Genomic DNA, 24,848 nt, shown 5'->3' with positions numbered 1-24,848 from the left:
CATTTTTTTTTTTTTTAATCTCAGATACGCCATATATAACTTTAATTAATTAATTAACTGATTTATTTATTTATTTATTGGAGGTGGGGTGGGGGTTTATGCGAAAACAACGAAAATCGATATGCAAAGATAAAAGTTAGATCCACTCTTTGAAACCATATCAAATCTCTCAAAGAGACCACGTGACGTGGCTACACACATGCAATACAGAAAATGGCGGCCTGAGTTTAACTTAAATCCAAAGATTTTTGTTTTTAAACATACTATATTGTCCAGCGATTCATAAAACTGATAATGGGATTTTCAAGATCTGATGCTTATGATATTTTAGAATTACCAATCGGTATGTAAGAATGGATGAATGATAAACAAATGAATTACAACCTTTTATTGCCAATTATAACAGGAACGTTTTCGTGACAGATATAGTCGGTGTCTAACTGTCTGTCGTCCTATACTGAGAACATTTTAGATAATTCGTACATATTAAGACTTAATGCATATTGATTTATCATATACATACTTTTGATAGTTTTTAATTGGTTGTAAGTTTTTTTCGTGTTCAAAAACAGATCCTGTATCAATATATGCTCTCATAGACAAAATGCATCACATATCATGCTAACAAAAATACAAAACAAAGTCTATAAATTTCTAGGGTAGAGGAAAATAAAAGTGCGTCATACAGCCTAACACAAAATTATCCTAGAAGCTGGTATTTCAAATATGTGTAAGAAAAGGGAACACATATGTTAATTATATTTTTTTTTATACTAACAGGGGCAGATCAAGATTCAGTCAGAACAAGCTATAAACGGCTTGCTCTAAAGTGGCACCCAGAAAAACACAGTAACTCACCAGAATCTATAAAAGTAAGTCGGATATCAATTTATAATTCAACAAACAATTTAGGGCTGGGACGATATAACGAGATATCGATATTATCGATGATGATACGCATATTGATACGTATAAGGCAGTATTGTCAAAAAAATTCTGACTCGTGTTTTTCTTTGTTTACTTAACATTTTGGGTTAAATATTTAAAATAAATATGCTACATATAAGTATTAAAATGAAATACATAATAATTAATACCACTTGTGTAAAATGATTTTGATTTACAACAGATATACAACTTCTTTGAATAAATTATTCTTATTTGTGAAGAAATGTTTCGTTCATTTCAATACAAAAAAAAAGAAATTATTAACAATTCAACGTATCGTGATAAATATTGTACCGTGGCTCAAATATCGTGATACGTATCGATATAGAAAAAGTTGCATCGTCCCAGCCCTAAAACAATTTCAAACTTGGGACCCTTGCATTACTAGTCAGTAGTTAGATAATGTAGCTGTGTCACGGGACAAGTCCTCACCACAGTAAGATTACGTCCCATATAGCTGCATTGTAGTAAATCGAAGCAGATTCACTACAGTACGATTTTAAAGAGTACAAAAGGAGTTACTTAACACTGAAAATAACTCCCTTATTAACCATGTTAAACATAACAAACCTTTTTTGAGCTTGTGTATATATCCCTTCTACCCTAAAAAAATAATTCATATAAAGACAAAAATTCAACTCATTTTCTCAACATTTTTTCTTGCTTTGAATTAATAAGCCATGTTGACATTCAGAATTCTCTAGATTATTTGTAGTAAATGAGTAGGTTAGAGTTATCTACTCCTGTTTATTTTGCTGTTTGCTATGTTGACAACACATGGAACAAATTTTATCATTAAACCGGGTTCATAGGACAATTTCATTTTAACGACAGGGCTCGACATTAACACTTGTCGGGTACCAGTGAAAATTTTTCACGGACAAGTGATTATTGCAAGGCACTTGTCCGATTGGACATATCATTTTTCTGTGAAGAATTTTTTAAAGCTTAAAAATGAAAACCGAAAACCTGTTATCAACTTTATATTGGAAGTTCAGATCAAAAGCATACAGTGTGTGAATAGTTCAAGACAAGACCTTTCCTTTGTTTACCAACAATTTTGTCCTCTTTACCTTTACCTTGGAATTTTACCTACTTCTGTAAAAATTAACCTTAGCAGTAACTTTTGTATGGTTGGTGCTAGGGCTTTCATTTTTCACAAGTTTTTTTACTTGTGACAAGAACTTTCTTTGGGTACTAACAATTTTGACCTTTTGACCTTGATCTTAGAGTTTCACTTACTTTATAAAACTTGAACCTTGACCATAGTTTCTGAATGGTTGCTGCAATGGCTCTCGTATTTCACTTGTGTATTCTTTGTGACCTTTCTTTGGGTATCATTTTTTTTTAAATCTTGACCTTTCAAATTTATACGTCAAGTTATCCAGGAATGAAAAGGTTCATTGCGGTATCAATTCATTGCGACATATTTTAATCGGATTGATGCACCCTGCAAAATCTCTGTTTTAGGTTCGGTTCACTATTTGATGGGGATTATTAATCAAGTTTGGCATTCATTAAACATGCTAAACAGCACGTTTAGATTTAAAAAAAAAAAAAAAACCCACCTGATTCTTGAAGACTTATAGTTTGTTCATTAACAGTCAATTTCTTCTTGTCAATTTTCACGTCAATTAAGTTAATTTTTTTAAGTGATTCAGAAATGAGACAAAACAACTTTAAAATTTTTTTTCAAAATATAGCGTAAATAACCTTTGTCCAGTGTGTATTGTACCATGAAGGAGGCATATAGTTTCACCCCTAAAGTTATTAGTCATGACCCTAAAGGCCTAGTTGTGGCTACAATATTAAGGTAATAAGAAGTTCATTGTTTTAGGACAATTTCTTATTTTAATCTCAATTAAAAAGAATAAAATCAAATGTTCCAGATCTGCATGTAAACTTAGCTAAAAAGAAAAAAAAAATTCAAATGGAATGAGAAAAATCAGGAATATTTAAAGTTAAAATAATATTAAATTAAATTATTTAATTACAAACATGTAGAAATGACTTGTCTGGGAATGAGATCCTACACATTCATTTCCTCTGATATTAGCTGTATACAAGCAAATCACCCAAAAAACTTAAAAAAAAGATCAGGAAATATACATGGTTTAAGCACTTATCTATGTATGAGCTAAATTTACCTTATTTCTACCATTTCCTGCCCAAAAATAAAATTCAGGAAGTACATATATGTGTTTCAAAAATGATCATTGTAGAAATTCAAGGAAGTATCAAAAGCCTACAGAAAATTAATGGAGGACGAGGGTGAGGAGAATCTTCGCAATATGACACTGGTAATTACCAATTAATTAAGACTTTTACATGTTTCATGTCACATTAAAAATGGTTTGCAATCATTTTTAAAGCTGGATGATTTTGACAACGTTTCAAAGTAAAGGAAGATGGTGATTAGCTGTTAATGAGAGACAGGATGCTTCCCTATACAACAGGGTTCAAATTCTCTTTCTTATTCTTATCGGTACATTGATACTTTAGTATGTTAATTTTCCCAATTTTATCCTTGTAGAATTTTAATTGTTGTAAAAGTAAGTTGCTGTTTTTTTTGTTGATAGAGCTGTTCTATTTTTAGGACCAGATGATGCAGTTATTCAAAGATGTTTTCTTCTCACAGTCATTACGTAAGTGCCATCATTAGGGTCAGCTGTTTAAAGCAGTTAATTTACAAGTCATGTCATAAAAGTGTCCATTTCTGAAAGTGTTTTAATTAACATATAATAAGCAGATTTTACCAGTATACATTGAATAGCATTTCTTCTAAACATTGCTTCATACACTTTATATTACATTAAACTGATGGGGGTGTCTGTCCTTCCATACATCCGTAACACTTGGGGATACCCATCTCTCATCCACAGCTCCTCCTGTGTCACAGAATAAAATTTATTCATATTTCCAAAGAATCTCTATTACATAGTGCCATTGTGCACCCAGGGCTCTCACACCAGTTTTTGGGACTGGGGCCGGGGCTGTGAAAATTGGGAAAATTAGCGACCTTTTGAGGAAATTTGGGAAAATCATAACCAGACAATGTCCATTGAATTCATTATATATTGAGTTTCTGGTGGTTGCTATCAACTAAATTTCTGTTTTGTAATATAGAGAAATATGAATAACAAGTTTAGGAACTACATATTTTACTAAATGTTCTTTGATATTTGGGGAAGTGACCAATTGGGAAAATTAAAACATTAAATTGGGAAAAAAGGTACCTTTTTTGAATTGGGAATGGGGCCTTTAAACGGCCCCAATTATAGAGAATCGAGAGCCCTGGCACCTATTTTAATTTTTGATTGGACAGATATGTAGGGTACCCATAGGAAAATATGGACACTGACAAGTGTTTTGTACATATTGTATGTATCATTACCTTATGGTGTGTCTTTCAGATTCTTATAATGGTTCTGGAGATGATTCATCTGATGAAGATTTTGATGAAGAGGATGATATTGAATCAGATGAGGACCAATTTTCAAATTTTTATTCCGATAGATTAAGAATCAAAGATACCAGAAAATCTAAAACAGGTGAATTTTTTTTTCTGATAATAACATCAAATTTCATTAATTGATTGAAAAATGTATTTTAACCAAAACAGTATTGTAGAGTCTGTAGACTGTATGTAAAATAACATTTCATACATTCATTTGTTTTAGGTGTTGAATCTCATTTTAAAAGATTAACAGTAGATGTAAGTAGGAATGTTTTGGAATTTTATATTAGTCTTAATAGCTGTGAAATTAAAATTTAAGGGTTTTCATTAAAGACCCATTTTTTTTACCGTACGGTTACCTGAGGAGAGGGAGTGGTCTAAGTAACAGTGGTGTTATTTACCTGGAGACCCCCAATACCCAAGATGTCAATAACCTATGTACACGTTGCATTACACAGGAAGTCTGTGTTTGGTTATCAGGGTCAACATTACGTATTTCGTTTCTAATTTTGAGTGAAACTACTTAAAATAATTTAATTATTTCCATATAAAATTTAATTGTAAACTAATGCTTTCATCGTAATCTTTTGAAGGATTAAATTATAAAGATATATAGCTTTTTTGTAAAATTTTAGGAAAATCACGAGTAAAAAAAACAAAGCAACTAAATCTAAACATTTTTTTTTTATCTTCAATAAAATAATTCACAATGGTTTTGAAAAGTGTGTATATATTGAAAAAAAATCCATTCATCCGTCGTGTGAACATTTACCGCGATCGGAAGATTTTTTTTATTTTCTGGTCAACAATGTTGTCCATAATATTCAATATGTCTGCGTGTTTGTGTGTTAACAAAATTTTATTGTTTGAAAAATTTCTTCTTAGGATCGATCATTGTTCGTTATCTTTATATACATAATTATACTACAGACGATAGAGGAAATTCGAGCAATAATTCTCACATTTCTTTACAACCACGTCTCTGTTAACAACATCGTATAGATTGAATCCATTATACAAAGATAAGACATTTTTAGTAAACCATGTCGTTAGTGCTGAATATCTTCACTTATTTGTTATATTCAATTTTTTTTTCATAATTTTAATCGGTGGACTTCCAATACTGCAGCGAATAATAAGTTTCTGTGGACGACCTAAATTCCTCAGATACATGTATCTCGGACGACATATTGCTTATAACTACCAAACAGTCGCGAGGAAAACAAATATTTTATGAAATCAGTGTTTTGATTATCTACTCTTAATTATTTTTGAAATAAAATAAGCAACATTAGACCTTACGAGTACTGGACACACAGTGGTTTTTATAACCCGCGAGTATCAACTGTGTATACAAGGCGGGTACATGAAAGTGTTTGATGCGTGACCAGGCAATCGTCTTCAAAACATGCAAACTCAGATTATCAGGTAGCGCAGGTAGCTGGCCTGTCAATCAAATTAGAAGCTATTGTTTTTTTTTTATGATTGACAGGCGGTAATTTATTGATCTTGATTCAGGTAGATTTGGGGGGCGTTAACATAAAATTGGGTGTTTAAGCACTTGTTAAATTTGTCAACTCTACTGATTAGAGAGGAAAAGACTTCATCATTGATGAAGTTTAGACCAGTGTTTGTAACTCGCTGTAAAATTAGCTTGACATGCAGAACTGACTGTTAGTAAAAGTTAGCCCTGGCAAAGACCTATTAGCCCTGAGAAAATAATTGCAGTTTTGTATTAGATATTTTTATAATACATGTAAAACCATGTAAGTCTAATAAGAAAAAATTTTGCATGTTTCTTTCAATCCAGACTTTCTGTAAGTAGAGTTGAAAAATCCTTTCAGGAAATAAATAGAAATGCAGAAGAATTAATATCTGAGGAGGAGAAAGAAAAAAGACGATTAGAGAAAAGAAAAGCAAAGAAAAAGGTGAACTTAAGTAGAATGTTTTAAAACTGTAAAGACATGATTGGGTAACCTATACAAGATGATTCAAATTTTAATTGTGTGGCATTCATGTGTCAAACTTTTTTTTCTTGACAACTGGGATTTTATGAACAGAATGGAGATAAAACTTGTAGTACTTGTACCTTTGTTTTTATTTTAATATAAAGAATAGATTGCTTTCTGTACCTTTAATCCAAGTCTGTATTTCCAAATTCTAGAGGAGGAGGGAGAAGAAGAAATTAGAAAAACAGAAAGAACAGACAAAGGTAAATTCTAATGCAACTGTTTCATGTCAACTGGTAAAACTTAGTTTGGTACCATTGAATCAAATGGTCGCAAATAGCAAAGGAGAAAACAGTTATTCCCTAAACAGTACAAGTTACCATGGTTAATGATTTATATTGACAGAAATTCTACGGAAATGAAAACTTTATTTACATGTAATTCTGCAATGGGATGTTTCTTTACTTAACATTTTTGTCAGTGATTACTCTAACTACAAGCATATATTATACAGAGAATATGCAAAAATATCTAGTAAATGAAGAAAATGCCATTGACTGGCAAAAATGAATGCATGAAATACATTTACTTGATTTATAGAACATACACATTGTCTACAAAAACAAATTCACAATCACTGTCATTCAAAGGGAGTTGAAAAATGAGGCTAAATTATAGACAAGAAGCTGGAAATCAGACTTATCAAACGTTTTATTATTGGAGGGTAAGAAAGTAGCATTGGTTAAAGAAAACCATGTTGCTGATACACCCCTCCCACATAATCTGGCGGGTCAGAACAATCCCAAGACAGGGAGATAACTCTTGAGACTACGTGACCTGCTACATTTTCCATTCTCTCTTTTACTATCAGTGTGTATCTTGTCTTCTCTAATCTCATTGGTAAATATATATAGTGATGGGGTCTTGTTACTTTATTAAGTAAATCAACCTTAAGTTGACCAGCCTTTATCTCCCTTGATTGAATTCTGTGAGCAACTTGAAGTGCGATCAACTCCACAGGCCCCAGTTTATTGCATTTTTCTATCAAAAGAGGTTAGTAGGTCTGGTGTGGCTTTTCAGCCCTTTATCAGATTGTTATTGCGTAACCTGTTATATTGGAAAAATCTTCTTCCTTCACAACTCTTGTAGTAAATGATAATTTTCTTTACTTTTTTCATTTCTGGATGTGCACTACAAATAAGCCCCCCCCCCCCCCCAAATAGGAGAAATGCTATTTACACAAGTGTGCACTAAATAATTTGAATATTGTATTTTTGTTTTTGTGGGGGGGGAGGGGTCCTTTTTGTTTGTTGTCAGAAGTAAACTGTGTTTTAGTCTCTCTCTCTCTCTCTCAAAAAAAAAAAAAAAAAGATCATGTACATGTAGATTAGGCTAGAATTTCCTGTCATTTAAGTTTTCAAAATGAAGAATTCTTTTTGATTTGCAATCTTTTGAAAAAAATGTTCCTTTCTTTTAGGTTGAAGTAAATGGACAGACAAAAACTAAAGATACAATTAATACAGATATACAAAGTGGCAATAAATTGAAAAAGGATAAAAAGTAAGCTAAAATTTATCTTAATTGTTATTTTTATTTTGGGGGAATTAAAAGTTTAGAAATACAGTTATAAATCTGTTATTTTTTACTGTTTCTTTTTGTAAAGTTTAGGATGTTTTATTTTTGCAGTATATTAGAATGCTTAGTAATCTATTACCCTAAAATTTCTTTTATTTTTAGACCTGCCAATTCATCGTCATCAGATGATGCAGTTAGCGTATGTGTAGACACAACAAAGTTTCCATGAATTTTAACAACAATGCATTATACTTTATTTACATAATAAATTACAAAGTTTTGATAAAAATTTAGATATTACAGTTTATTTTAGTAACATAATATAAATTGAACAAAGAATAACTAATAAGATTTTCACTGAAAAGAGCATTTTAACATGATTAGAAAAGTGTATATATTAAATCGGATACTAAATTGCTTTATAGAATGATAAATTGAGCCAAACTTTTAATTACTTTTTAGGGTTTTGATCCTAATTCAGCATTTTTTACCAAAGTCATTAATAAGAAAAAGAAAGCTACCTCAGGGAGTGAGTCAGGTGGAAAAAGAGAGAGGTCTAGACACGGCAGTGATGATGAAACGGAAGATTTAGACCCTGTGGTTTTACGTAGTAGACAACTAGCAAGTAAGACCTCATTTCTAGACAAAAATACATGAAAGTTTCATCATTCAAAGATTTCTGGGACATTTTGACTTTCTGGGACATGTTGATGTAATTAGTAGATACATGTACTCGTATAACTAGTAATTTGAAAGGATTTGAAAAAAAAGAAACTATAACAATATTCTTTGATACTCTAAGTGTAAATAAAATGTACATAAATTAAAAGTAGACAATGTAGTAATTTTTTGCTGCATTTTTATTCAGGAACACCATGTATATTTACATTTTAAGATCTTGACAGCACTAATGATACTGGTTATGCTGAAGTACAGTAACTGTACAAACAATATTTCATTTCTGTGTTGATTATAACTCAATTCTTTCTTTACAGTTAAAGGAAATGAAATGGCTCAATTAGGTCATTATAAATCTGCTATAGAACTGTTTAGTGAAGCCATTAAATTAGACCCCAATGATTTTAGGTAAGAACCATTCCTGATTTACACAGAATCATACTTAAGCATAAAGTTGTCTTTTTATGATTTTCTTACTTTTACATTATATTTGAATTTTCTTTCAGTCTCAAATCTTGCTGATTTATTATTAAAATACATTTCTTATGTTTTGCAGATTTTTTGGAAATAGATCATACTGTTATGATCGAACTAGCCAATATGATAGGTAGGGGACTCATCATGAGTTGTTAAACTTTCAACCTGCTGCCTCAAGAATATAATATTTAGTGACAGAAATGTTTAAAGAAATGTTCAGGATGTAACACTGAGTACAAAATGTAACATTGATACGACAGATTATTTCTTTAATTTGTACTAATTTTGCAGGGCCTTAAAAGATGCTGAAAAAGCTGTTTCACTACAAAAAGATTGGCCTAAAGGATATTTTAGAAAAGGGAGAGCACTAGCTGGCTTAAGAGTAAGTTGTTAGCATTGGGAATTGTCAAACATTTAATTTTGATTGCCAGAATGTGATCGATGGTGTAAAACTGATTTTATTTGTTTGTAGATGTTCTCTGAGGCAGAAGATGCCTTTACACAAGTTTTGAAATTAGACAAGAATTGTGATGATGCTGTACAAGAACTTTTACGTTCTCGGATATACCAAATAACAGTAAGTATAAAAATATACCAAATAACAATAAGTAATAGGATATACCAAATAACAATAAGTTATAGGATATACCAAATAACAATAAGTTATAGGATATACCAAATAACAGTAAGTTATAGGATATACCAAATAACAGTGAGTTATAGGATATGCCAAATAACAGTGAGTTATAGGATATGCCAAATAACAGTAGGTGATAGGATATACCAAATAACAGTGAGTTATAGATATGCCAAATAACAGTAGGTGATAGGATATACCAAATAACAGTGAGTTATAGGATATGCCAAATAACAGTAGGTGATAGGATATACCAAATAACAGTGAGTTATAGATATACCAAATAACAGTGAGTTATAGGATATACCAAATAACAGTGAGTTATAGATATGCCAAATAACAGTAGGTGATAGGATATACCAAATAACAGTAAGTAATAGAATATACCAAATAACAGTCAGTAATAGGATATATCAAATAACAGTAAGTTATAGGATATACCAAATAACAATAAGTTATAGGATATACCAAATAACAGTAAGTGATAGGATATACCAAATAACAGTCAGTAATGGGATATACTAAATAACAATAAGTTATAGGATATACCAAATAACAGTTAGTTATAGGATATACCAAATAACAGTAAGTGATAGGATATACCAAATAACAGTCAGTAATGGGATATACCAAATAACAGTAAGTTATAGGATATACCAAATAACAGTTAGTTATAGGATATACCAAATAACAGTAAGTGATAGGATATACCAAATAACAGTAAGTATAAAGATATACCAAACAGCAGTAAGGACAGGTGTAGTAGTATATATATGTGCCAAAGAAACAGTACTGAAATATTCCAACTATATATGAAACATAAAAGTGTTCCAGTACATGTATAGTCATTGTCAACTTGTAGTAGATTTGAGATGATGGGACAGTGTTTTAAGTGTATTCAACATAGTTGTATTCAGTGTTTTAAAAATATTTTTCAGGAAATGGGTTTCTCTCGATCTCAGGCTGAAGAAGCGATAAAAAAGCATTCCACTGTACAGGCTGCTCTGGATTCACTTCTGGCAGGTGTCGGTATGTACAGTTAATCAAAAATTAGCCAAAAAAGTCCATGTTAGATTTCCTTAATGCAATCTTCGTATGAGAGGAAAAAAAGTGTTTTGTGAAATTATATTTCATGAGGAAAAATAACATGCATTTGTTCTTTCATGATTTTAAGTAACTTCAAATCTTGGAAAATCTCAGTCTTGAAGGAAAGATTGCTTCAGGTTGTACATGACACAATTCTTTGTACTCTTTTTTAGCGGAGAATGCTTTGGGGGGTGAAGTTTACGTTTCTGATGATGATTCTGGTTTTACAACTCCGTCCCTTCCTAAACCCCAAGCTCCTAAAGATGTCACAAAGATGGAGTAAGCTTGTTAAATCTAGTATATTTTCCATCATTTAAACCAAATGTATAGCACTCATTTCATTTATCCATCTATACCTGTTGTTTATTAATATTTTAGTCCACGTAATCCTGAGGGACTAACAGCTTTGTGGGTCGGAAATGTTTTACCAGATAAAGTAGACGATAAAAAACTTTTGAAAATCTTTTCTAGGTAAGAGATTAGAAATACTATGTACAGATATAAACTTATGTAATGAATTCACAGAAGCAACACCTGTGCTGTTTCTCTGTTAGATGTTATCCTGAAGAGTTTTGGAAGATATTTAGGATAGATATACAGTCTAGACTGAGCAACTGTCTGTATTAAATGACTCAGTCATACATCTATGTGACCATATTGAGTATTACCCAACATAATATCCTATGTAAAGACACTTTTGAAAGATTTTTTTTATCATGTTTCAAATCTTACAAATGACACACAATTATACTGTATGTGTACTTAAAAAAGCGGGCTTCATATTTTAGCGGCTTTGACGCAGACAGCGATGCGCTAATTCATGATTACCGTTAATAAATGAATACGATATGATGGTTTTCATTACTTGCTTCGATCTGCCATTTTATCAGGCCTCGAACATCGAACCCGATTTAGTCGTCATCTATTTCACCAGGCAATAGGCATATTTAAATGTATGTAAATATTAATCTATGTATAATGGGATTTTCGAAATTCATTTTTAATTAAATTTAATTGTAATATAAAATGAATTTTTGGCATTTGTCACTTGGACCATTAAGTTGAACTGTGTCGACCCACGTACTCTATATGTGAACCTCGACAATGTATATGTACGTCATGTATGTACAGTATTAGTTACACAATGCTATTCTAACATACATAATTACACATTATTGATCCTCCTGGATTAGAAAATCTGAAGTTAATTGTTTTTAATTAATAGTAAACGGTAATTAAATGCTCAATAATAAAACTACGACCGCACAATAAATACCTTTAGGCTCACTTTCAGCCAAGTGGACACGATGATTAAACGGCAATAATCTAATATGATGTTTAAAAATTATTTAGAGTAAGATATTAAAATTTACTTTAACTCATAGACAATAAGTACAACTTTTTTATTTTAATTTGTTAGCGCTACATGTGTAGCGCTTATTCATGACTAAGCCAACCACTCCATACCCGGTGATTACGCTAAATTTTGAAAACGTTAATTTACATGTATGTACACATACAGTATTCTTGAATCATATTATTATCATTTTGCCATTAAATTAGCTTGGAAACATTTGTAATTAAATGATAAAGTGCCTTTAATAGGGTCCTCAAGTAAAAATCTTCACTAATTAGATAGCGGTCTGCATGGTACTGAAACATCTTAGATATCAATGGTCAATTAAAACTTGATTAGCTGATCGCAAGAATAAATATATCTAATAGATTTGGACATTAAATAAATCGACTACACCATACGGTTCCTGAAATTTTTACATCGATGATATTCCTTTGGTAATTTATGTTCAAGCTCTTGTATGAAAGTCTAGTAGAGAAAGATAAAAAATAAAATTTACTAACAAGTAGAGAAGAAAGCAAAGACAAAATTGATGACAACTTGGAACCTCAGCTGAACAGAAAGATTTGCTACATTGGAACTTTTTAATTATTTAAGGTTATGAGAATTGTTAGTTCTCCTTCATTCAGTAATTAAATAAATAATATATAAATAAATCCTTTATATTTATTATCTGTTTACTCTCATATGACAAGTGATGTTAGTAGTGGAAAAAAATGGTGTCACAAGCTGACATAAAAACTTAGCGCTGTCCTTATTTGGATTATAAAAAAAACCAGAAGAATACTGTACCATAACAAAACAGAATTCATACATGTATCTGCAGCTGTTAAATGTTGCATTTGATTTTTTTAATTCAGATATGGTTCTGTGACAAGTGTGCGGACTTTACCTGAAAAATTCTGTGCTTTTGTAAATTTCAAAACAAAGGAGGCTGCAGGGAAAGCCATGCAAAGTTTACAGGTGAATTTTCCGCATTTCTCTGGTGTTAGTAATCAGATTACAGGTGAATATTCCACACTTCTCTGGTGTTAGTGATCAGTTTACAGGTGAATTTTCTACATTTCTCTGGTGTTCGTGATCAGTTTACAGGTAAATTTTCTACATTTCTCTGGTGTTAGTGATCAGTTTACAGGTGAATATTCCACATTTCTCTGGTGTTAGTGATCAGTTTACAGGTGAATTTTCCACATTTCTCTGGTGTTAGTGATCAGTTTACAGGTGAATATTCCACACTTCTCTGGTGTAAGCGATCAGTTTCCAGGTGAATGTTCCACATTTCTCTGGTGTTAGTGATCAGTTTCCAGGTGAATATTCCACATTTCTCTGGTGTTAGTGATCAGTTTCCAGGTGAATGTTCCACATTTCTCTGGTGTTAGTGATCAGTTTACAGGTGAATATTCCACATTTCTCTGGTGTTAGTGATCAGTTTCCAGGTGAATATTCCACATTTCTCTGGTGTTAGTGATCAGTTTCCAGGTGAATATTCCACACTTCTCTGGTGTTAGTGATCAGTTTCCAGGTGAATATTCCACACTTCTCTGGTGTTAGTGATCAGTTTCCAGGTGAATGTTCCACATTTCTCTGGTGTTAGTGATCAGTTTCCAGGTGAATATTCCACATTTCTCTGGTGTTAGTGATCAGTTTCCAGGTGAATATTCCACACTTCTCTGGTGTTAGTGATCAGTTTCCAGGTGAATGTTCCACATTTCTCTGGTGTTAGTGATCAGTTTACAGGTGAATTTCTCACATTTCTCTGGTAAAGGTGATCAGTTTTAGGTTAATTTTACCCTTTTTCTCTGGTATAAAAGATCAGTTTACAGGTGAATATTCACGTTTCTCTGGTAAAGTAGATCAATTTTCCTCTGAATATGTTAAATTTTGAGAAAATTGATTAAAATTAGAATGTTTATTTTTACGTATATAACTTTTAACTTTTTCATGAAAACCCTTACATTTTATACAAAGATTACTTGAAGTGAGAAACAAATAATTCATATCTGAAAGATGTAAACAGCTCAAAAAAATGCCCTACATTTCTATGTCAGTGTTTAAAGAGAGTCTCTTCCCTAAATTAAGTGAGCTTAAGAAAATGAATGTTAATTATTAATTTTAATTTAGGGAGCTGAATGTGGAGGCCAGAAGTTACTGATAAAGTTCCCTGACAACCCCATAGTAAATAGTGGTACACTTACGATACGGAAAACCCCCAATACCAGTAGTAGCCCCCAGCAGAGACAAACATATGTAGGGTGAGTATTTAAAGAGGGGGGATAGACTCATCCAGAAAATAGGGTAATATGTGTATATTATATTTTATTCTAGAGAGATAGAGGTTAGATTTTGATTGGAAACCAAATTCAAAACTATTTTTTAAATATCTACTTGAATCAAAACAGCTCAGACTTTTGGACTATACTGTAGACCTGTATATTGGATAATAAACATTTATGTTCAAATTGCTAGAACTTTTATTTTTACTGTAGCTCCACAAATTGTACATTTGCTTCTCACCAAGTTGCTGAAGTATTGAATGCTTAAAAAAAATTCCACTTTTTTCTCAGCTACTTGTGCATGCATACACTTTCAGAAAACAGTTGAATGTTAGTATATTGAACATCGATATCTTGAGTACCAAGGACATGTTGGAAGTGATATTTCCAACTCACTTTGACATGTCCTTGATATTCGTGATATGGATGTTTGAGATACTGAAGTTGAACTGTATATCAAGTACAAGGATTATTGATCTAGTCATAAGTAATGTGGATGTACTGTAGATTCCAAATGTGTCCATATCAATTTGTTGTCACAATACATGGTCAGTTTATATATCTCTCTCATCACTGACCCCCCACTACTACCTTGTATTCACTTGTGTGGAATTGCATGATTTTATCTTGTAGCAAGATCATCATACATCATTTAGTTGTAGTGGAAGTTTAATTTTTGCAAAGGATCAACTGTTAGAGACATTACTAATAGTCATATTCATAAAAATGACTTAAAACCATGTTGAAAAAGTTGTGTCCTTTATTATACTTCCATTCAAAATCTTTAGTCATTATATTTGCTTTCTGATCACAATAATTTAATAGTATGTACTTCTGATGCAAGGGTGGGATTTTAAAAAAAATTCACATGCTAGAGTTCAGGAATTGAATTGACAATTTTGGAGAGTACAAAAGAGGAATTTCTTAGTCTAAGCTGAATGTTACAGGGATAGACATCAACTTACAGATTCACTTGCCCTTTGGGCAAGTGAACTCAAACTTTGACTTGTCCGAATACAAAACTTGGTTGCCCAAAATTTAGAAAGAAGGGAAACCGATAACTTAATTTATTATTGTAAATAAAGTGAGATATTTTTTTTTTTATATTTGGCAAGTTAAGTGCCAGAAAAATATCTTGATGTGCAGGTGATGCTACATTTTAAATACTTGTAAACTCACACTGCCATGCAGCAATATCTCCTTTTAAATAAAATTCATATTTTTGAAAATTATTTTCTTAATGATCTTTTTGTGAATTTAGATTTTTCCCCCCTGAAAAACTGAAGCCACGCTAAAGAAAAACATTGGCCATGTTTTGAAACATAAATATCCTAATCAGAATACATCGTGTGCCGAGAATAACTGGTTTTCTCTATGTTCTGTGAGTAAATAAATGAACTATTTTTAAATATCATATTTCATAATAAGAATGTTAAGAAGTCAGTTTTGTCAACTACCCAGAAAGAAAAATGGAATAACGAACCCGATTTTTGAATAAACGGCGCTACCGAGGAATTTCCGACTACAAAAAGAATGTCATATATTCCTGGTAGAAATCAAATGTTCAAATTATTGTTTTGTTTATAAACTAATGTAAGATTTAAAAAATCTATCAAATATTCACTTGCCCGATCGGACAAGTACATCAGCAGTTTCACTTGCCCGTACTGAGAATTTACTTGCCCCGGGCAATCGGACAACCGTTAATGTCAATCCCTGTGTTATTAGTTTTTACTGCTCTACTTCAAAGAACTGTTTGATTGATTGCATCATAAACATTAAAATTTGACAGATTACAAAGTCAGTAATCCTCATTATCAATTATAGACAAGACAGGTTAACTTGTTCATCTCCCCAGTGACTTAAAAATACAGGAATCATGTTGCTTTATGTGTTTCTCTAATTCTTCATTTTACTTGTATTTGGGCTTGGAGATTCCAGAGAATGTGAAGACTTTATTATAGAAATCATTAAGTTGTCATCATCAATCTTAGGAAACATCTATATTTGAAAGTACAGGATATATAGAAATCTTAATCCTATTGCTTTATCACAGATTTATTGAGACAATTGTGTGCAATAAAAAAGACATTATTTAGAATGCAAAAAGAAACAAAAATAAATTGATGTTGAATTGTGAAACTAATGACTCTATACATGTATTTACCTAAAACCACAAAAACAAGTACATGGTGTTTTTGATTACCAATAGCTAGTCTTCAGGCATGCATAGGGCTATATGAATATGTGTAAACAATGAAAGAAAGGTCCAAACTTGCAAATTTTTAGGTTTTTTTTGTGAAATCAATTCATAGCTCACACCTGATTCATAAGCTAAAGTGAGCTTATCTTGCATTCTTGCATATTTGTGAAGTTTGTATATCTGACATAAACTTTTCACAATCTCATTTTGTTCTTTACAACTGTATCATGGTAATTCACAAAAAAGTAAAGATGGTGGTTTTTAGAAGTATCACAAACAATTTGATCCTAAGATGAATAAATTTTTATTCAACCTTCATTTATGTTTTCATTTAGAACATCTCGGAAATTTCACATAAAATGGTAAGAAAGTCTTTTTTTTGATCACTTCAGTCTTCATTTTTTTTTTTTCTAATCAATGTTCTTTTTTCTTATCGGTGTCAATGGAAGTGGCTTATTGTCATACAATGAAGAAGTTCATCCCAAGATAGCTTTCATCCTACAAACTTAAAATCACGGTCTATTTACAGTGTCAATGTATTAAAAATGAGGATAAGGAAATTTTTGAAAGGTTGCAGCACATGAATTAGTAGTAGATCTAAGATACAACTAATGCTTTTTGTCTTGCAATCTATGGCTTTGTATGCATGTTGGCTTATTTGCTTTGACCAAGGAGCTCTGTACCGCCTGTTAATGGATCTTGTCATGGCTCTTGGCACCATGTGGCTCTTGTCTTGCTTGGCTAATTAATGTATAATTATTTCCTTTCTTACATTATTGGTAACGAGTATTTGAAAATCTTTTTTTTAACTTCTAAAAAAAAATCAACATATTAAGTTTATATGCCAAGCCTATTGTTAGAGACAATCCACTTCCATTTTTGTCATAAATCACAGGTAATTATATAGGTTGGTGCATCTGCTTTCATTAATTTGCTATCTATAGGGGGTAACAAAAAAGTACTGCCAATGTGCTTGTTGAATAGATGAGCACTTTTTGATAATTTTTTTTTTTATGTAATATATGTTTCATAGTTTTGAGTTTTAGTCTACAAGGGGATGTCACAGGTATATGGTCTGTGGATATGAGAATGTGTCCAACAGTATCAATTATTTTATCTGCATCATATGTCTGTTAAATCTATTTCAATGCACACTTCGTCATGATGTACAAGTACAAAGTAATTAAGTACATATACAAAGTATTTAAGTTGAGTATCTGATTACAGTTGATGAATAGTTTATTCATTTAATTACGGTACATGTGTACTCTGATTATTGGTGTTAAGATTTTCGTCACAATGTTTGTCTGTGTACAGTTGATAGTCGGAGGACTTCTTCTACAAACAAACAAGCATGATTCTTGCGTAAATTTAATACAGATTTTAATATCATACAATATAAAACATGTTTTAAAGAAAATTTTAAAGTTTCCTATTACAAATAATTTTAAAAAATGAAAATAATATTTTTTTGCATTGCATATATTTTATATTACATATCGTTTTATTACATAATTTCTTACAGTATTCAAAATACATTTATTTATTCACTGTGCATGTTTATTGTCTTATATGAACTACAAAAAAAGTTTCTTTGTGATAAGTGTCCAGAAATGTTGTCTTTATAATTGTTTGTAACATTTAAGATTTGTTTTCATCATTTTGATCTTTTATCAGCCACAACCTCGATCAGTATACCTGAAATGAGTTTTTCAAAATTTAAATCCAAAGAAAGATAATTCTCCATGGAATATATGACTGAAGAGGTACAAATGGGGGAAATGAATGCACTTCATATTGATTCATTTCTTAGTACAGAATAGATCATGTGACATAGTACATGTATGAAATCAAGCATGTAAGAAAGGTCTACCATTATTAAATTAATCATCATTGTTGCATTATTTCATCACAAAATCTTAATACAGTTTTCAAATGGAATTCTTTGCTTAACACATGCCCAAAAAATTTATACTAACTTATGTTTGAGTCAAGGGCAAACTCTAGGGGTATGGCGGATGACTTGCTCAGATCGTCATAATCATGTTCAGGTGTTCAGTTGATTCATATGTTTCAAAATATATTCGTAAATAAATATTTCATTTTTTTGTAAGCATAATATTATGTTTTCTGGTGACATAATGTTTATAAAATGAGCAACTGGACAAAAAGATACCTCAACCAGGTTTAGAGGATAAATCTCTGTAAGTTTGTGAATAAAATCAATTCGTACTTGAAGATATTGATGAAATATTTTGTTTTAAAAAAGGTGCATCAACCATCTTCCCATTGATGGCTTTGAGAGAATAAACCCATTCACAACAGCTAGAGTTCATGTATACAGTGTAATTAAACCCCCGCTCCGAAGGAGAGTATACTGTTTTACCCTTGTGTGTCTGTCTGTCTGTCTGTCTGTGTGTCTGTCTGTCCGTAACAAATTTTGGGTCGCAGTTTTCTCAGGAACTACTCATTGCAGATGCTTGAAATTTTAGCACAATCTTTGTTTAGGCATGCCATATGGTGGGATTCATTTTTGTACAAATCCGATGTCAACTTCCTGTTTATCCATGCGTCTGTCCGTACAACACATAACAAACTTTGGTGGCAGTTTTCTCAGCCACTACTCAGCACAGGTGCTTGAAATTTTAACACACTCTTTGTTTAGGCATGCCATATGGTGAGATGCATTTTTGTACAAATCCGATGTCAACTTCCTGTTTATCTGTGCATCTGTCCATATCATACATAACAAATTTTGGTTGTGGTTTTCTCAGCAACTACTCATCGCAGATGCTTGAAATTTTAGCACAAACTTTGTTTAGGTATGCCATATGGTGGGATACATTTTTGTACTAATCCGATGTCAACTTCCTGTTTATCCGTGCGTCTGTCCGTACCATACATAACAAATTTTGGTCGTAGTTTTCTCAGCAACTACTCATTGCAGATGCTTGAAATTTTAACACACTCTTTGTTTAGGCATGCCATATAATGGGATTCATTTTTGTACAAATCCGATGTCAACTTCCTGTTTATCCGTGCATCTGTCCATACCATACATAACAAATTTTGGTCGTAGTTTTCTCAGCAACTACTCATTGCAGATGCTTGAAATTTTAGCACAATCTTTGTTTAGGCATGCCATATAATGGGATTCATTTTTGGAACAAATCCAATGTCAACTTCCTGTTTATCCGTGCATCTGTCCGTACCATACATAACAAATTTTGGTCGTAGTTTTCTCAGCAACTACTCATCGCAGATGCTTGAAATTTTAGCACAATCTTTGTTTAGGCATGCCATATGTTGGGATTCAGTTTTTACAAATCCGATGTCAATTTCCTGATTATCACTTTGTTTGTCCATAACCGAACTTGTGTATTCACATCAGAGCGGGGGTATTATTAGTGAGCATTGGCTCACAGACTTCTTGTTTGTTTAAGACAGAATCTGATCATTTCAAACCTAAATCACATTTTAAATGGAAGTCATTCATATAGTGACAATGTAGAGATCCTCCTTAATGCTTATTTGGTCAAATATCTATGAAATTTGTACTCATTTATTACTCTACCCTCAACAACGAGGCACATTTACATCTATTTCTTCAAATATAGGAATTACATGATTAGGATTCAAGTAAAATGTTCATGCTATGAAATCTGATGATTTAAAAATTGACAATTTTGTGGTCAAGAAAAGAAATTTAAGGATTACTGGGAAAGGTTTATGCATCAAAGGTTGCTGGGTTGTTCTCCATCATGGGTTTCACTAAAGGCATTTTTTTTTTCACAGTAAGAATGTTAAAAATCCTAGAACTTTGATTTCATTTAAGTTTAACCTGGTTTCGAGGCTAAGGTTTGAAGTTTTGAGTATTTTTAATATCTGATGCAAGAAGCAAGGTAATACCGTAAATGATGATTGACATTTATACCATTGTATCGGTGCAGAATAATACAATAATATGTCTTTGTCTGTTTATAAGGATGAGTGGTGAAACATGCCTGTCTGTTTATAAGGATGAGTTGTGAAACATGCCTGGAAAGTATTTTTTTATATTTCCAGAAAAGCAATAGCTGCCCAATATCAGAACTCTACAGCAGTTAACAGTACAAGTTCAGCAATGGACCCAAAGAACACCACGGGTCCTGTGAACGGGGATGAATGCTATTTCTGGAGGACCACTGGGTGTTCCTTTGGGGACAAATGCCGCAATAAACACATATCCTCGAGCAAAGGAGTGGACAAAAAACCATGGCAGAAAACGTAGCAAAATCGTCATAAAGTTCAAAATCCGATTTACGATACCAGGTTGTCTTTCTTTAGGTGCTGTCTAGGTTAGGATAAATCTTTTGGTTTTGTGGAGATTGTTCTTTAGATCTTTTATTTTCAGAAAGTAATGATTAAAAAAAAATTAATGTTATACATGTACCAATATGTGTTTTAAAATGTTTTAAAGAAACTTCATACATAATGGAAGGCATGGAAATATGTTCAGGGACTTTTTAGAATAATTTTATTTCAAACTCTGTAGCATAAACAAACAAACAAAAAAATCTTGATATTCAAGAGTTCAAAATTGAAACCAATTCATATTGTAGTTGAGACAGTAGATCTGTACCATATTGGTACACTGCACAGAAGTTTACTTTTGCACAAGAAAGAAATCTTATCATATTTTGCATTTTATCAAATATGAAAAATTGTTTTCCGAGATCTGAAAAACTTTTTATTTTGGGTTTCCTGGAATTGTGGTTGTTATTATTATAATTAGATTCTGAAACACATGAAAACATTGGTATACAAAAATATTTTATTGAAGGAGAATGTACATGTATTAACAGGACAAAGACTCTCTCATTAACTAGTCACATGTTTATATCAATATTTAGTATTATTTGTAAACTAGAGTGATCCTAGAGTTGTCTTCTCCTGGCTGAGGTCAGCATTAATGAACTGGTCAGATCTTATTTTCTATGATATTGTTGACTAATTTTTGTAAAGGGCATTATGCAGCCAAAAACATGACGTTTTTAATGTACTGAACACCCAGTATTGCTTCAATCTGCATTGTAAAGACAGTTTTTATATGAATTAGTTTACAATAGTACATGTAGTAGTTTTTGTTTTAATCATGTAAGGAATTGAACTAAGATATTGCACCTCATTTTTCTGCTGTATTTTTTTTTAAAAGTAAAAGTAGGTTCTTGAAGAGCTGGTCATTAGCCTTGAATTTTTTTTTCTTTTCTTTTTTTTTTTTTTTAATAGAAAATTGATATATCAAAACATTAATGGGAAACTAAACCTCATTTAGATTATGCCTGATGATTATTTTGTAAATGTATCTGTTGACACTATTTGTTAATATTTTTAGCTCACCTGAGACAATTGTTCAAGTGGGCCTTTCTGATCAAAGTTTATCCATCTATCTGCTTGTCTGTCTGTCTTTCTGTACATAACTTTTCACATTTTTTATCTCTTTTCCAAAACCACTAGACCAGTTTCAAACAAACATAGCATAATCCATCCTTGACTGAAGGGTATTTAAGTTTATTCAAAGAAAGGTCCAAACCCCTTTTCAAGGAGAGATAATAAAAGAGTAAAAAGTAGGTTGGGTCATTTAATATCCTCACAAGTACTGAACCAGAAAAGTGAAAGCATATTTGAGAGCCTCTTTTTAATGTAGATTCACATTTGTTCAAATCATGGTGCTAAGGTTGAGCCACAATAGGATGTCACAGTGACATGACACAGGTGAGCATTGTAGCTATTCGGCCTCTTGTTCATTTAAGTGAAGAATGGTCATTGTGTAATACAGTTTTTGTTTTAGGTTGCAGTCTCAGATCTCTGTTTTTCTGAACTGTAGAATAGTATTGCTCATATGATGTCTGTTTAAATGCTGGTGATGTTTACATTCAAAGGTTTAAGTATACAGATAGGCTTCCTACTTGCAAAAGTTTAAATGTGATAAAGTCTGTATCATGTTTTAATTTTTCCCATGAAAGAACTCCACGTGTTCGATATATTCTGTTAATCCAGGGAGGAGGATTATCTCTGAATTATTTTAATATGTATTATGAATTTTACAGAACTATTCAACATACTTTATGAATGTACCTCTTTGTTTTCAAGGAAATGCATTTATTTACGGAGTTCATTTATAAATTAAAATGTGGAAAAATATTGATTCTTGCAAAAACAAACTTATATTGAGACAGAGCTTGCTAAGCTTCAGAAACTGCAGATCTGTTTAAAGTTGTAGATTTAGTTACTGTTTTAACTTTGATTTAAATTATGAGGACATAATCTCTTAGTGATACAAAGTATTTTCAGACTGTCACAAATTGTATTTTTATTATATATATACTTGCACAAAGGTGATAAGATGGTAAACTGTTTTTATTTGTTGTTGATTTTGAACATGATGAAACTTTGATGTATTGAAACTTATATATTCTTTGAAAAATCAAGATTTTCAAAACTTAAGTGATGTAAACTATAATACATATCTTTTTATTAACAGAGCCTCAAAACATATTATTGACAGACCTCAAAAATTATTATTATTGCACATCACAGGCTTCAAGACTGTCCTCAAAAGATTTTTTTTTAAATTATGCCAATTAAATTGACTGAAGAAAATCTTATGACAAAAAATATGTGGTGGATGTAAAAAATATATATTATTTGCAGAATTCTCTTTTAAAATTACTTTAGATGTTGAAGTCGGATAATTGTATAAATCATCAAGCAGTACCAGTTTATCTGCTTTTCTTTTTGCTCTGAATGTTGCATTACGCTGGAATTTTCATTGGATATATCCGTGATGTAGGCAAGGACCAGAAGTTTGGTTAACTCTCTCAGATATTACAGCCAAGTCACTATGACACTAATTCCACTTTTCTAGCTGCATAACTGTAGCTCTCCGGGAAAGAAAATTCAGACAGACATACCATATTTCTGATATGTCTGTCCAAATTGTATTTCCTAGAGAGCTACAATTCTGCAACTACCACATTTCAGTTTCATTGAGAGTGAAGACATTGAAATTGTCACAGAATTAAAGGGAAAATTGTTTCATGTATTTTAACATTAAAGGATTTTAGCATTACAAGAAGTACCAAAGATTGGATATCTATTTCAGAGACATTATGCTTTTCCAACTTTACAAAATAATCTTTGGACTTGGCCAAAATTTGTGAGATGTAAGAAAATGTTTGAACTTTGTTAATATTTTCTGTTATTAGTTTGTACATAGGTGCAGGTGATTTTATGAAAGATGTACATGTAAAATATTTATTTCCCAAGGTGGTCATCTTCCATGAAATAATGCTTAGTTCAAACTGGTAATGGAAACCATTTTTATTTTTAAAAATGTGTATCAAACTCTTATGAAGTAAAAATGTTGATGAAAATATATGATATGTATTTTTTTTTCTTGCTTAATTGATTTAATGTTATCCATTTGGACAATCACAAGAGTGCAGGTGCTCTGTGCATTCTTAGCTCACCTTGACAAAGTCGAAATGAGCCTATGCTATACCCCAGTGTTGGCGTCCAGGTTAAAGTCTTAGGAGCAGGTCCATTCCCAAGTAACTTTAAGCCCTACTTGGACCAAACCTGCATTGATGATGCATCTAGAAATGGGCACTACCCATCCTGCTTCAGATGCTGGGTCTGACTTTTAACTTCCAGATGAGTGAATATTAGCTGAATTTGACCCAAACTTGCCTGGATGATGCATCTAGGAATGGACACTGCTAAGACTTGCTTCAGATGCTGGATCTGACCTACTTTTTCCAGATGACTGACCAGGGTAATGTTTTTGGAGTAGCTCTATAACTACATGTATATGGTCTTATGATTAAACTTGAATGGATGATGTAACTAGGGATGAACACTACTAGACTTGCTTTAGATGTTGGAACTGACCTGAACTCAATAGGACTGAGAAAAAAGTTTAAGATATCTAAGGATTGGAGGTATAAAGGGTAAAATACCTAAAGAATGAGTGTTTGGGACTTCTAAATCACTTCAATATATTCATGGTATTTGAGATATCAGTGTTCGAGAAACCGTTGAATGTTCAACTTAATATGCAGTATATGTGTAATTTTTTAATTTTTTAAAATGTGTAATTATAGGTACATGTTTTATAGGATACAAAAAAAGTGTATAAAATCTTAGTTTTTGGATTCATATTTCTCT

The 24,848-nt window shown here is 31.8% G+C and overlaps 1 protein-coding gene across 5 annotated transcripts; it reads left to right on the top strand.

The window, feature by feature from the left end:
* The first annotated feature begins 190 nt into the window (after nucleotides 1-190).
* LOC133186662 (uncharacterized) lies at nucleotides 191-24,059 on the top strand. Of its 5 annotated transcripts, XM_061321905.1 has the most exons (23): nucleotides 191-343; nucleotides 781-872; nucleotides 3,171-3,248; nucleotides 3,545-3,593; nucleotides 4,362-4,499; nucleotides 4,629-4,663; nucleotides 6,250-6,333; nucleotides 6,570-6,617; nucleotides 7,832-7,914; nucleotides 8,092-8,128; nucleotides 8,392-8,554; nucleotides 8,925-9,015; nucleotides 9,164-9,214; nucleotides 9,376-9,466; nucleotides 9,557-9,638; nucleotides 9,855-9,877; nucleotides 10,660-10,750; nucleotides 10,981-11,086; nucleotides 11,186-11,278; nucleotides 13,025-13,127; nucleotides 14,286-14,416; nucleotides 16,976-17,002; nucleotides 20,706-20,843. In XM_061321905.1, coding segments are annotated over exons 1-23 (1,746 nt in total). In that variant the 5' UTR covers nucleotides 191-294; the 3' UTR covers nucleotides 20,707-20,843. The 5 variants fall into 5 exon arrangements, with proteins under 5 accessions (XP_061177889.1, XP_061177888.1, XP_061177887.1 ...); XM_061321904.1 differs by lacking the exons at nucleotides 9,855-9,877; nucleotides 16,976-17,002 and adding an exon at nucleotides 10,068-10,090 and having other exon boundaries at nucleotides 20,706-24,059; XM_061321903.1 differs by lacking the exon at nucleotides 16,976-17,002 and having other exon boundaries at nucleotides 20,706-24,059.
* The last annotated feature ends 789 nt before the right edge of the window (nucleotides 24,060-24,848 follow it).

The sequence above is a fragment of the Saccostrea echinata genome, unplaced genomic scaffold (genome assembly GCF_033153115.1).
Source record: "Saccostrea echinata isolate AGI-Se365-2 ecotype Australia unplaced genomic scaffold, CSIRO_AGI_Sech_v1 ptg000014l, whole genome shotgun sequence".
Classification (NCBI taxonomy): domain Eukaryota; kingdom Metazoa; phylum Mollusca; class Bivalvia; order Ostreida; family Ostreidae; genus Saccostrea; species Saccostrea echinata.
The sequence above is the reverse complement of the archived record's forward strand: the minus strand, read 5'-3'. Positions and strand labels throughout refer to the sequence as shown.

Coding starts and splice junctions, on each gene's coding strand:
- LOC133186662 (XM_061321904.1), top strand. CDS start 295: ATGGGATTTTCAAGATCTGATGCTTATGATATTTTAGAATTACCAATC. Junction 344..780: donor TATTTTAGAATTACCAATCG/GTATGTAAGAAT, acceptor TTATACTAACAG/GGGCAGATCAAGATTCAGTC. Junction 3,594..4,361: donor TTTCTTCTCACAGTCATTAC/GTAAGTGCCATC, acceptor TGTGTCTTTCAG/ATTCTTATAATGGTTCTGGA.